Source organism: Gossypium hirsutum, chromosome D02 (genome assembly GCF_007990345.1).
Source record: "Gossypium hirsutum isolate 1008001.06 chromosome D02, Gossypium_hirsutum_v2.1, whole genome shotgun sequence".
NCBI classification, from domain to species: Eukaryota; Viridiplantae; Streptophyta; class Magnoliopsida; order Malvales; family Malvaceae; genus Gossypium; species Gossypium hirsutum.
In genome coordinates this window covers 63,608,465-63,621,977 of record NC_053438.1, presented here as the reverse complement: position 1 = coordinate 63,621,977, position 13,513 = coordinate 63,608,465, and the positions used below count along the sequence as shown (strand labels likewise).

At 34.8% G+C, this 13,513-nt stretch overlaps 1 protein-coding gene and 1 long non-coding RNA gene across 2 annotated transcripts; one reads left to right on the top strand and one right to left on the bottom strand.

Annotated features, from left to right (window-relative positions):
* Nucleotides 1–547: 547 nt before the first annotated feature.
* Nucleotides 548–1,787, bottom strand: LOC107908248 (uncharacterized). The gene is made up of 3 exons (XR_001686936.2): nucleotides 1,501–1,787; nucleotides 1,032–1,272; nucleotides 548–933 (listed from the first exon to the last, which is right to left on the bottom strand). It is a non-coding gene; the product is annotated as an uncharacterized lncRNA (long non-coding RNA).
* A 7,890-nt stretch (nucleotides 1,788–9,677) lies between these two features.
* LOC107909565 (caffeoylshikimate esterase) lies at nucleotides 9,678–13,177 on the top strand. The gene is made up of 8 exons (XM_016837147.1): nucleotides 9,678–10,091; nucleotides 10,227–10,256; nucleotides 10,531–10,660; nucleotides 10,788–10,934; nucleotides 11,059–11,189; nucleotides 12,242–12,379; nucleotides 12,608–12,706; nucleotides 12,837–13,177. Exons 1-8 carry the CDS (start codon nucleotides 9,822–9,824, stop codon nucleotides 13,044–13,046), a joined length of 1,155 nt encoding a protein of 384 aa, XP_016692636.1. The 5' UTR covers nucleotides 9,678–9,821; the 3' UTR covers nucleotides 13,047–13,177.
* The last annotated feature ends 336 nt before the right edge of the window (nucleotides 13,178–13,513 follow it).

Sequence of the window (13,513 nt, the reverse complement as noted above, 5' to 3'; positions counted from 1 at the left end):
TTGCGCATTTTTGGTGGCAAAAGAGCAGTACTAAGAAGGGGGAATGGGCTTTCGTAGGTTGGTACAGTTCAATTTAGCATTGTTAGCGAAACAAGGGTGGAGATTACTTAATTATCCAAATTCCCTACTTGCTAGATCGTTGAAGGAAAAATATTTTCATAATACGAGTTTTCTAAACTCAAGTTTAGGAAGTCTACATTCGTATACTTGGCAAAGTATATGGGCTACAAGGGATCTATTGGCATTGGGGCTACGATGGAGGATAGGAAAGGGAACAAATGTTTCGATTTGGAATGATGATTGGATACCTGGGAGAGATAGAATTGCATATCAGTATTTGGTGGATAATCAAACATTACAGAATGTAACTGATTGATTAATCAAGACACTAGAAACTGGAATGTAAATCTAGTGCAAAGCACCTTTACCACAAATGATGCGAACAAAATTTTGGGAATTCCTTTGGCGAAGACTATAAAAGATGACTTTCTTGTCTGGAAAGGGGAAGCCTCTGGCTAGTATTCGATGAAAAGTGCCAATAGATTGCTTTTATAAGAAGAACAGAGGAATCTTTTAATAACCTTTCACATTACAAGAAAATTTGGTTGTTGGATTTTCCCAACAAAATTAAAATTACAATTTGGCGAATAATAAAAAATTTTCTGTCTACTTTTGCTAATTTGCTTTACAAAAGATTAATTGGCAATCTTGGATGTCCCCGATGTGTAGGTGGTGCTAAAACAGTGGAGCATGTTTTCAAAGATTGTCAAAAATCAACTGAGATGATGGTTAATGAATTTTAAAGGGCTAACGATGTCACCTGATTCAAACATTAAGGATTGGGTGAGCCAATTATTTGACAATCATTCTAGCCAGATGGACAGAGTTTTTGGATGTACGCTTTGGGCAATATGGACTGACAGGAACCAATTTCTGCATGAAGGAAAATAGAGGCTAGCATCAGAAACAGTTAATTTCATTAGTTCTTACATTCAAGAACTTGATGGAATAAATATGAGGAAAAGCAATACCACTGTTGAGGAAACATGGTGGAAGGCTCCGTAAGCACATACTGTAAAAATTAATTTTGATGTAGCTTATAACCAAAAAGAGAGCAAATCAAGTTCAGGCATTATTATCAGAAATGGCGACGGTAAAGTCCTACATTTAAAAGTTTCCTTACATGCAAACATACCAACTTGGCAACTTCCTTTGCAGCCGAAGTTGTTGCGTGTTTGCAGGCTGTGGAACTGGGTTTGTTAGTGAATTTTCCTATGGTGAAGATTGAAGGTGATTCTTTGTCAGTAATCAGGAAGATGAAAGGAGATAGAGAAGACAGATAAAAAATCAGGCCTTGCATATTTGACATCAGATCTATGAGCAAAAGATTTGAAAAATGTATCTTTAAACATGCATTGAGACAAGAGAACAAATCGACGCATATTTTCGCTACAGAAGGTCTCAAAAGACATGAAGAATTTTATCTAAGTAACGCAGTACCTAGTTATGCTGAACAATCTGTGAAGATTGACGAACGAATGCTCGGGCTCCCAGTGACTGGTTGACCGTTAGCCTAATTGGAAGAAGTTTCTGGTAAGACATACAAAGCTACCCAAATGGAAAAAAAAAAAGATTTTTCAGAAATCGTTGTTTCAGATTACTAGAAATGAGGAGTGTCGATTCATGTGGCTGGGTTTCCATTAATGATTAGGGTTTCATTTATTACTTCTTTTGTTGTTTTTTACTTCATTTAATTGTTTGTCTTTTTGGGGTTATGTTTTAACTATTTTTTTGTCTAGTGGATTTGTATGTGTTAGCTGTTTGGTCTTGTTTTTAGGCTTTTGGCCTATTTTCTAGTATTTCTTCAATAAAAATCTAGCCATTTAAAAAAATTAATTAAAGCATAATAATTAACTTATATTATTTGCAAATTTATTGATTGTTTTATTTAATAATTAAAGCATAATAATTAATAAATTAAATTTTCAAAAAAATTAAAAATGGGTATTAGAATGAATTTTATATTATTTAAATCAATTTATTAGTACTTGCAAAATAAAACATTATATAAATAATATAAGAGCATTGCTTCTGAAAGAGACTACTAAAAGCATTAACTATTTAAATATTTTATTTTATTTTATTATATTTTATTATTTTTCAATGTATTTGCTGGAATGAGCTTAGTAACTAATCATCCGTATTCTATAAACTCATTTACCAAATTTATTTTTTAAAGCTAATAAAAAATAAAAAGAGTAGGTGGAGATAAAGCTTTGGATGAAGATTGTTAGTTTGTGGGTATTTGATTGGTGATGGCAAGAATGATGGTTGACGACCACAAACTAAAAAAAAAAACTCGTAACTTTAGGGTTTGAGAGAGAGAAGTTTTTAGAGAGGAAGAGACGCGAGGGAGAGGAGAGTAATTAAACCAATATTTTATTTAATAAATTTAAAAAATAAATTTAATTTGTAAATAAATTAATTTTTGTGATAAGGATAAAATCGTCTTTTTCAAATCTATTCCATATCATGATTCTAACCAACCAAACAATGGAATACTATTACAAGTGTATTCCATTCAATCAACCAAGCAATGTAACACCTTTTACGTCTCTATTTCATTCTAGTGAACCAAACGTGTCGTTAATGTCAAAGGTAATATATGTTTGAATCATGAATGGTATTGAATGTTTAAATGCATAAAGTTTGGCACTTAATAATTAGCTTAAATTGGTCAATTCTATTACAAATGTTGAATGGTTTGATTTTTCCATTTGCCATATGTATGCTCACACATACACATATGATAATGGAATGAATTGAATAAGTAGGTAGTGAATTTAATGGAAAATGGCTAGGTAAGTATTAGAAAGTATAGTATGTAACAATCATATGTATTGGTTGATGAAATCATGTTTCAACTTGATAGGCTATAAAAAAGAAGTATTGGTAACCTAATGTGGAATGGTATGGCCAGTGGCGGAGCCAAGGGGGCAGGCAGGGGCCACGACCCCCCTTAAAATGGAAAATTTTCCATTTAGGTCCTTTATAATTTATAAAATTTTAAATTAATAATGGTAAAATTACACTTTGGCCCCTCGGAATAATAAATATTTGATTGAATCCTTTAAAAATTATAAAGATATAGACTATTAAAATGGTGAAATTATATTTTTACTACCGTACAAATATACAATTTAATTCTGGCCGCCCAAAAATTTTGTTCTAGCTCCGCCACTGGGTATGACATGGTAAGTTTAAATGCTAATATGCAATGAATTAATTTCAAAAGGGGTATTTGCATGCTTCATTTGACAATGGAATTTTTTGGAATTAATGAGTATGAGTATGCAAAATAACTAGAGTTTGAATTTGAGTTGATTGTATGCATTTGATTAATGCTTGAATTATATTAACTTGAATCATGGAAGTACCACTGAGCTTTATTGTTCAGTGTATAGTTTGTTTATTCCGTGCGCAAGTTCAGATGAATCTCGAGGTTACGAAAAGTGATTCCAGCATCCAGTTAGAGACCCTCGGCTCAACAATGTATGTATAATCCCGTTTTGGTTAAATATATGACATGTACCTATGTTGATTCGATTTTTGCATAATATGTAGTCAATTTCATATCGAAGCTAGATTTGATGAATTAGAAATAGTTAAATGGTTGGATGGTATAAATGAGTTTGTCACATAATTGGTAATGCACGAATTGTTGATATGCTTATAACTTATTTGGAAATGTATATATATATATATCTATTTGCCAAGTAGTTTAAATGGTTAGTATCATGGAGTTGATTGTGTGCTTGGATGAAAATGATGAAATGAATGTAATGCATTATATATAAGGTATTATTGTTTAGTTTTGAACTTATTAGAGGTGTGTATTTGGTTGAAAATATGAATGGAAATAGGTTTTGGTGTGTTTAGGTAATTGCAAGTTGGTACTATTTTAGACCATTTGCAAACAGACGGTCACGCTGCGATGCCGACCCCTTAACGTTACAACAAGACCTAGCCAGTGAGTTGTGTCGTGATGAGGAACCCTCGAAGTTGCGATGTCAACCCGATATTTTTCAATTTTTACAAATTGGTCCTAATACAACCTCGTGTTAGCAAATGAGTTTTTGTAAACTCGTATAAGACCTGGAAATGATTATATACCATATCATACGCATGTATTACTCATATTTAAATGTTTAATGGTAGAAATTGAATATAATTTATCATAGTTGCTCCGACAATGAATGTAGCATCCTATAGCTCAAATCCGACAATCGGGTTAGGTATGGAGTGTTACATGAAATAAATGCTCTCGATGGCTAAACAATCTCTTTAATGACTCCAAACATCCATAAATCAATAAGAAGGTATAAATATGGTTCAAAGAAACTCACATGAAAACAATAAACAAGCTTACAAAAATCAAGAGCAAAAATCCAATCATTTCTCTTTGTCATTCTTATTTCCACTCGTACACACTTATGGGTTAAGTTGTAATGAAAATTTTCAAGTGTTGTCTTGGATTGTGAGAAAACTTACTTGTTGTATATCTACCTTTTAGAAGTGATAATTCGTTTTTAATTTTATTTTTCATTTTTGTGACGATTTACTTAAAATTTTGAATAGAAAAGCTTAAGTGGAATGACTCTATCTTGCCTACTTAAAAGATAGTGATTGTAAAGGATAAACCTTGTCCTTGAAAGGTTCAAATTAGTGAATTTGAGAAATCCTTAGTTGTGGTAAGTTAAGGTAATGGATGTAAACTTAAGGCTGAACTAGTGTAAATTCTCATTAATTGCCATATTTGCTTTAAAATTTTAAAACACCAATTCACCCTTTTGGTGTATATTAAGCTTAATCGTGATAAGTTGGAATATTAATTATGGAAACTACCAATATTTTTTTTATTTTGTTAAATAACTAGTCATGATAATTCAAAGATTATATTAGTTGTCCATGTGTCAATAAATTAAATTGTTCACTTTAGTTTTTAGTTTTAGATATTATATAATATATATGATTATATAAGTAGAAAATGTTTATATATAAATATAAAATATAAATTATTAATTAAGTTAAATAATTTAATTTAATGATTATATAATTTTTAATGCAAGAGTAAAAAAATAAAACAATTTATAGAAAAAAATAATAAAAAGTTTTGATTTAAAATATCAAAATCTTATATTAAATAATAAATAACAATATAATCCAATATTGATTGAAATATATTTAAATACACCAGAATGATAAAAACATATAAAATTGTTAATAGGACAAAACTAAAATTATTTTATATTAATTTAAATTTGAAAGGGATAAATCTCAAAATTGTATATGAACTTTTGTTCAATGTGTAGTTGTCACGAGACTAGAACTTTAGTCTCGCAATCCGTGCAGCCTCATGCGATCCTTTTGTTTCAAACACGCCTAATTCAGCCTAATCATCCAACACTTGAAGATTTACAAAGAATTCTTCCAAGGCACCAATTTATATAGTGGAAGCAACACAAATCAAAAGAAGACTTAATGAACAGAATAGCCACAGAAAACAATGCACGAGAGGTGTTTGAGTAAATGCTCCCAAAGAATTCTATTACTCTTGAGAATTCAAGATACAATGGATGAATGGATCCAAATGGATCAATTACAAGTGAAGGGGAGGTTCTCTATTTATAGTTGAACTCCCCCAAAATCGACGGTTTAGATCAAGTTACATTGACAGACGAGATTAAGCCTATCCCTACAATTAAGGGATTTACAATATTTACAAAATCAAATCAAATCTAATCTTATCAAATATGATTCTCCTCGATCTTCTAAGATTAGTTTCCCTATTTACCAAGATAGTATAACTTTTCATATCTACACCATTGGGCCACCTAGTCTTTAAATAGATAAGCTTCTTCAATAGTTTTTTGAATTGTGCCAGCTCTCATGGGTCAGATGATCTCCATCTAAATGATAGACCTCTATGTGATGCATTTTGTGCAATGGTCACAAGATTTGAACTACAGCCCGTGACATTTTCCCCCACCTATTCTCGCAACACCCTCGTTGTGCCTTCGGAACGACAATGACTTGATTTGCCTCAGAACTCTCTCATCGTCTTGGCTCCTTCTCAACTAGTCCCACTATCAGGTTGTCCTTTCCTTCAAAACTTTTGCCTTAGCTTTTGTCGCCTCTTAACTCGAACTTTCCTACTTGTTAGTACATCTCATTGGTAAGAAGCCATGGCTCTCACCTACCCATATTTTGACTCGCTTCAATCAGAATCCTCTTGATTCTCGCAACTAGGATTTAACATGCCCACAGTCCTTCGGCCTCATTGCTTAAGAAATTTGGAAGGGCCCCTACGTTCTTATCAAGCCAACAAGTTAGAACATAAAACACTACCAAAGTGTTTGGAATATACCTTGCTCACATCATTTACTCTGGTCAACTGTCCAGTTTGCATCACCACTTTCACAAAGTCTGATGCACCATCCACCTTTCCCTTAAGTGGTAGCTTCTTCGGTGAATCAACAGAAATGAACCTTATCGATCCCAACTTCAAAGTTTGTATCACTACTTCTTCCTCTAAGCTCGATGCACAACTCACCCCTTCCTTAGGTGGAAGCCTCGCCGATGGCTCAGCAAACTCCGTCGCTTTCCTTGAATTGGGCCTCATTGGTCCTAGCTTCAATGTTTACATCACTAATTCTTCCTCTAAGTCTGATGCCAAACTCACATCTTTCTTGGGTAAAATCCCTCCAATGACTCAACAAGCTTCGATGTTGCCTTTTCCTTGACCACAGCTAACTTGAATTACTTTGGACAATTTCACAACTTATGCAGACCACGGCATAAGAAGCATTTCACTCGCTTCTTCTTGCTCCTTATTACCTTCTTGGCTTCGACTTTTCCCTCGCTCGAACAAAGTTTCTTAGGCACTTTGTTTGACATATCGTCCCCTTCAACAGTAGGCTTCTTCAGACATTTTCGCAATCTATGTAGACCATGACACAAGAAGCACTTTGCTGATTTCCTCTCACTTTCGGCCTCCTTGGCTTCGGCACCCCTTGCGCTCGACCCAAGTCTCACGACCTTACTTTCTGGCTTGTCCTTTTCAGAAAACACAAATTTCTTAGGACATTTCTTCAACATATGTGAACCATCGCAAAGAAAGATCATGCCCTTCTTTTTGTTAGCTTTCTCCTTCCCAACTCGTGGTTTCCCATTACCACCATTGCCGTTGCCATTGCCATTATCTTTCTCATAATTCCCTTCACATACGCCACTTTCCTCAAACTTGGAAAACTCAAGCTTATTTTTCCCTAGACCCAGCTTGACCACATACTCCATTACTGACATGGCTTTCAATAGCTCTTGGACACCTCATCGTTCCAATTTTTGTCTGACCCACGACTTTAACCTATTCTTAAAAGTAAGAAACGCCTCAATCTCGGTCACATCTAAAATTTGGAGCATGAGTTTTTTGAACTCTCAAACATACTCCCTTACTGTGCCTCATTGCGTAAGCCATCGTAATTTTGCCTAAGCTTCCTCCTCGACAAATTTTAGATAAAATTTCCCCTTCAAATTATGTTGGGACTTTCACTTCACAATTGAGTGCTACACTTGACACTCCATTTCTTACAACTTCTCGACACAAGGAAAGCACTCCTTCGAGCTCCTCTATTCTTGTGCTTAAAGCCTTCATCATGGCCATTGTTTCCTCTTTCAAAGCCATCACCATGGTCTCGAGAGCATCATTCATTTTTGTTAGCTTATTCCTAGTAGAATTTAACAACTCTTGTACCTTTTCCACATTGAAATTGAGAGACATTATCACAAAGTCTTTAGATTGTTCCCGTCAATCCTTGAGTGATTCCTTCACATCCCCCATGGACTCTTTGAGATTGGCCACTCGTTCCTTTACAGCCAACAACTTGTCCTTCAATAGGATTAGTTTTCTGGCTCAACTGTGGGTTTTCTTTTGCTCATTTTGATCGACAACTTCTTTTGACATCTCGACGGTGCCTTCGCAACCCAAGCTCGGATACTAACTGTTACAGGGATAGAACTTTAGTCTCGCAATCTATGCGGCCTTAAGTGATCATTTCATTTCAAACATGCCTAAGTCAGCTTAATCACCCAACAACTAGGGATTCACAAAGAATTCCTCCAAAGCACCAATTTATATAGCGAAAAGCAACACAAATCAAAAGAATGCTTAATGAACAGAATAGCCAAAAAATAATACACGAGAGGTGTTTGAGTAAATGCTCCCAAAGAATTCTATTACTTTTGAGAATTCAAGATACAATGGATAAATGAATCCTAATGGATGAATTACAAGTGAGGGGGAGACTCTATTTATAGTTGATCTCCCCAAAACTGACGGTCTAGATCAAGTTACATCGACGAACGAGATTAAGCATATCCCTACAATTAAGGGATTTACAAGATTTACATAATCAAATCAAATCTAATATTATAAGATATGATTCCCCTTAATCTTCTAAGATTAGTTTCCCTATTTACCAAAGTAACCTAACTTTCCATATTTGCATCATTGGGCCACCTAGGCTTTAAATGAACAGGCTTCTTCAATAGTTTTTTGAATCGGGCCAACTCTCGTGGGTCAAATGATCCCGATCTAATCGATAGACCTCTCTGGGATGCATATTGTGTGATGGTCACAGGCTTTGAACTGCGGCCCATAACATCATAATATACATAAACTTTAATTTTATGTAGTTTTATATATGATATTTTGATTTGATTTAATTTTCACGAATTACTAACATCATTATCGATATAACATAATTTTACATTTACATACTGCATCAATAGGCGGTGGCGAAGCTAGGGGGCTGGTAGGGGACCCGGCCCCCCTAAAATGGAATTTTTTTCATTTAGGCCCCTTTATAATTTATAAAATTTTAAATTAGTATTTGTAAAATTGCACTTTGGCCCTCCAAAAATGATAAAATTTTGATTTAATCCTTTAAAAATTATAAAGATATAGACTATTAAAATGATGAAATTACATTTTTACCATCGTAAAAATATATAATTTAATTTTGGCAACTCAAAAAATTTACTGACTTCGCCCATGCAAATAAGTATACTTATTAAATAAAAACAATTTCAATGTGTTTATTTTTAAAATGCATGCAATTGTATCAAAATCAAAGTTTTATGTAGACATTTAAACTACAATAAAAATTTTATGTATATAACTACAGAACATAATTTTTTTTGGTTGCCTAAGGCATCCACTGAAGCGAGCCTGATGACTAACTCTTCGCGTTCAGTAGGCCCATCAAGAGGGTAGACGCTCACCACAAGTTTTGAAGCTACTCTATACCTAAGACAATGAATAAACCCTTATCTATTGATTAAAATAGGAGAGACCATTACTATTTCACCTAACTCCGTAGTTACACAACATAAAAACTTACATATCAAATTATACCTTAATTAAAAATTAAAGTGTAGTTTTGATATTGATTGGTATAACTCATTGTGGTACCGGCCACTATGGTTCAGTGGATTGAACACATTATTTTGGTGAGATTTAAATCAATACTTTTCAAACGGACTTTTGAGTATATATGTACAAAAGAAATGGAGCACGTGGACCACGAGCAATAGTTTATAGTGGGCAGCAAATGTAACATGCAATTGGCTTGGCTTGGCTTTGCCCTGCTTTTCCGTCCAAATTACTACTATATAATAGTAGGGTAGTTCCAGTTCTACTTGACCATTTGGCGGCATTTAGAGTTGCACGCTTGACAGCCTGTCCCACGAAGCCACAACGCATGGATCTCTCTTTAACTTTCAGATCTCCATCACCTTTTCTTCTACCCAAATCCAAACCATCAACCCTCTCCATCCCCCTCATTTCTCTCAAACCATCGCCTCATCGCCTCACGGTGGCAGCGGCTGCAGGGAAGATGAAGATGATTGAGGGCGTCAGTGATGAATTGAACTCCATTGCTTCACAGAATCTTGACTACGCTGCTGCTCGTAGAAGAGTTCGATCTGCTTTCATCCCTGTCCACCAGCAGCTTGATCATTTATTGTTCAAGGTTTGTTTCATTTGCCAACTGATTGCGGCTAATTTAGCACTTTCATCTTTTAAATATTTTAATTTTAGCTTTTCATATACTAATTTTTGTTTTCTTATCTTTTTCTTGCGGAAAATTATGGGATTTTGCTTGTAGATGGCTCCTACTGGTGTAAGAACAGAGGAGGTAAGCGTTTATTTGATTTTTGTCTTTTGTTTGCTCTGAAACTGAAGAGAAGAAAAGTAGCTCAACGTACTAGGATAAGTTACTTTGTAACTGAAACGAAGGTATAAAGTTTACAAACTTTAACTTCTGGACAACTTAGAAAAAAAAAACCCCGTTTTGCCGATTATATATATGTTTAGGGAGTGGTAAGCGAGTAAATTATCACAAATTTTCCAAACAGAAGTGTAAATTTCAATCATTTGAACTTAACAACATTGTTTTGACGTTTTTGTAGTGGATCGAAAGAAACTCAAAGGGATTGGAGATTTTCTTTAGGCGATGGATGCCTGAACCCGGGGTTAAAATTAAGGGTGTCGTATGCTTTTGCCATGGATATGGTGATACTTGCACTTTCTTCTTTGAAGGTCAGCTAATCGTATCTTACAGTAATTTGAATTGCTTCATGTTTCATGGTTTCATATTGTACTTTATTTCTGTAGTTGAACCATGTCCAAGGACTTTATTTGATTCATGGAGAATTTGGGATTACAGGCATTGCTAGGTTCATTGCAGCATCTGGATATGGTGTTTATGCTATTGATCATCCAGGATTCGGTCTTTCTGAAGGATTGCATGGTTACATCTATAGCTTTGATGAATTGGCTGACAATGTCATTGAACAATATGCAAAAATTAAAGGTATGGAATTTGTAGTGTTGGTATTGCCTTGTTTCTTAATAAGTTGTACATTTTTTGCACTTTTGCATTGGAATAGTTAGTTCCAGAATCTGTTCTCATTTTGCTTAATATTATTGATCTTCAGAAAGACCTGAAGTGAGAGGATTGCCCTGCTTCATATTGGGACAGTCCATGGGTGGAGCTGTTACTCTCAAAGTTCACTTCAAGGATCCACATGGATGGGATGGAATCATCCTTGTAGCACCTATGTGTAAAGTAAGTTCGTTGTTTGTATCCACAAGATCATGAGTTGGCCGATTTAAAGATTATCAATAATCATGCATCATTTAATTGGTTTACAAGTTTGCTTCCCTAAACACTAGGTAAACATAGATGAATGAGAACCTTGATTATAGGCCAACTTCAATACCTAATGAATCATACTTTATAACTTGCAAAAAGGGAGAGAAGAATAAAAATAACAACAGCTGTAGCAGCAAGAAGTAACCTCTTATATGGTCTAGAGTATATTATCTTCAAGTTATTTATAGCATATAAATTGGTCTATATATACTATAATGGCATCCCCAAGCTCCAAGTAAAAAGTGAAACCTTAAAATGATTTGAGGGGGAGCTATATGGCTACTTGTGGCCGGAAAAACATTTTAAGGAGCATTTAGTCCTCAATCCATCTACAGTAAACAAAAGACTCAATGCAGTGAAAGAATGGTGAATTGGAGATTGTAGCTCTTCAGTCTCTACTTTCCTAGTTCCAATGTTTATGGATGTGAAGGGCAGTCTATTCTGTTTTGGCTATGGAAATAAGTTACGTCTATCATATTGGGGCATAGCATTCTTTAGGCCCCATTTCTGGGGATTTGATAGCATTTATGACTTGTTGGCCAAAGCTTCCGGAAAGTTGAGATAGTTTTACTATCAAAAGTTACTTTGTCTACCTCTTGTCTGAAGTATGCTGCTCCTTGCATGAAAACTGAATAGCCTGAGAAATGCTCTGATGTTCAAAATTATTGGAGCAAACACATCATATCTTTTGAAAAATCCTTTAAATTCAACATGATTTGTCATCGAAAGTAGACTCATTGTGCAAATCATTTGTTTTCTTGCTTTTGCTTGTCACCGGGCATCATTGCTTGCCTGCATTGCATTACCATTACATCATCTTCAAAGATGTATTATGGTAATAGTCAGATTTGTGTTTGGACTGAGATAATATCATGTTAAAATCCTGTGCTATATCTGAATTATTTTTCACATTCTGTATTATGGACTCTCTTTTGACATTCAGTTGATACTTTGTTGCCGATAAGATTGCAGATGATGTAACGCCTTCAAAACCAGTTTTGAACTTTTTGACCTTTCTGTCTAAAGTTATGCCAACAGCAAAGCTTGTTCCGCAGAAAGATCTAGCTGAACTGATGTTCAGAGACCCAAGGAAAAAGAAGATGGTATGTTTCCTTCAGTCACCCTATAATGGATTAGCTTATATAGTTTTGATGATCAAACACCAATCTGGCGCTATAATTTGATATTGAAGCAGCTTATGAGATATTAAGAGGTCTTTCTTCGTATATAAAATGAAAACACTTAAGAGTTTTCACCAGATGTGTGCCTTCATTAATGATATAGCCTAGTACAAATGGTTCAATAATCATGTATCCTTTCTTGTCCTGCAGGCTGTGTACAATGTGATTTGTTATGATGACCGAGTGCGATTGAGAACAGCTGTTGAACTCTTAAATGCCACAAAGGAAATTGAGGAGCAAGTGGATAAGGTTTGTTTCCGGACTATGTAGTTTCGTTTCTCATTGTCTACAGCATGGGGGATGCTATCACATTGCTACAATCTAAATTCAAAATTTATAACAAAGAAAAGTTGAGGCAATTGGCAAGAGTATTTTGCAGGTTTCATCCCCACTGCTGATACTTCATGGAGCTGCGGATAAGGTTACAGATCCAGTGGTGAGCCAGTTTCTTTATGAAAACGCCTCAAGCAAGGACAAGACTTTGAAGCTATATGAAGAAGGCTATCACTGCATTCTGGAAGGGGAACCGGATGACAGAATTTTAACTGTCCTTAATGATATTATATCATGGCTGGATGCTCGGTGCTAGGTTTTAATACAATTATTATTAAATTAAACTAATGGATGGGTCCTCGAATTAAAGACCGGAGTAAATTAATCCATTTATTGTAAAAGTGAGTTTCCTTACCATTTAATTTTGAAGCAAAGAGTTCAATTTTATTTTTTGGTAAAACAAAAAGGACTCAATTGGTCCTACCATATCAAAAGCACCATTTATTTTGTCTCTATCAATCAGATCTAATAAATCTGCAGGGACTGTTGTCAATACGTTAACTCCCACCTTATCAGCAGAGACCAATTTAGCAATCTTGTTGGCAACACAATTAGCCTCCCTTGGGGTGTGTTTAACCACCCAATGTTCTTTATGTACGGTAACTTTTGGATTCGCCTCACCAGAGCAGAGGTTGAAATAGCCGGAGTGTTTGTTCTTAGTGCTCACCTCGAGATCATCTGTATGAATCAAAATTCTCCATTCTCTATTCTTTTAGAAGGGGA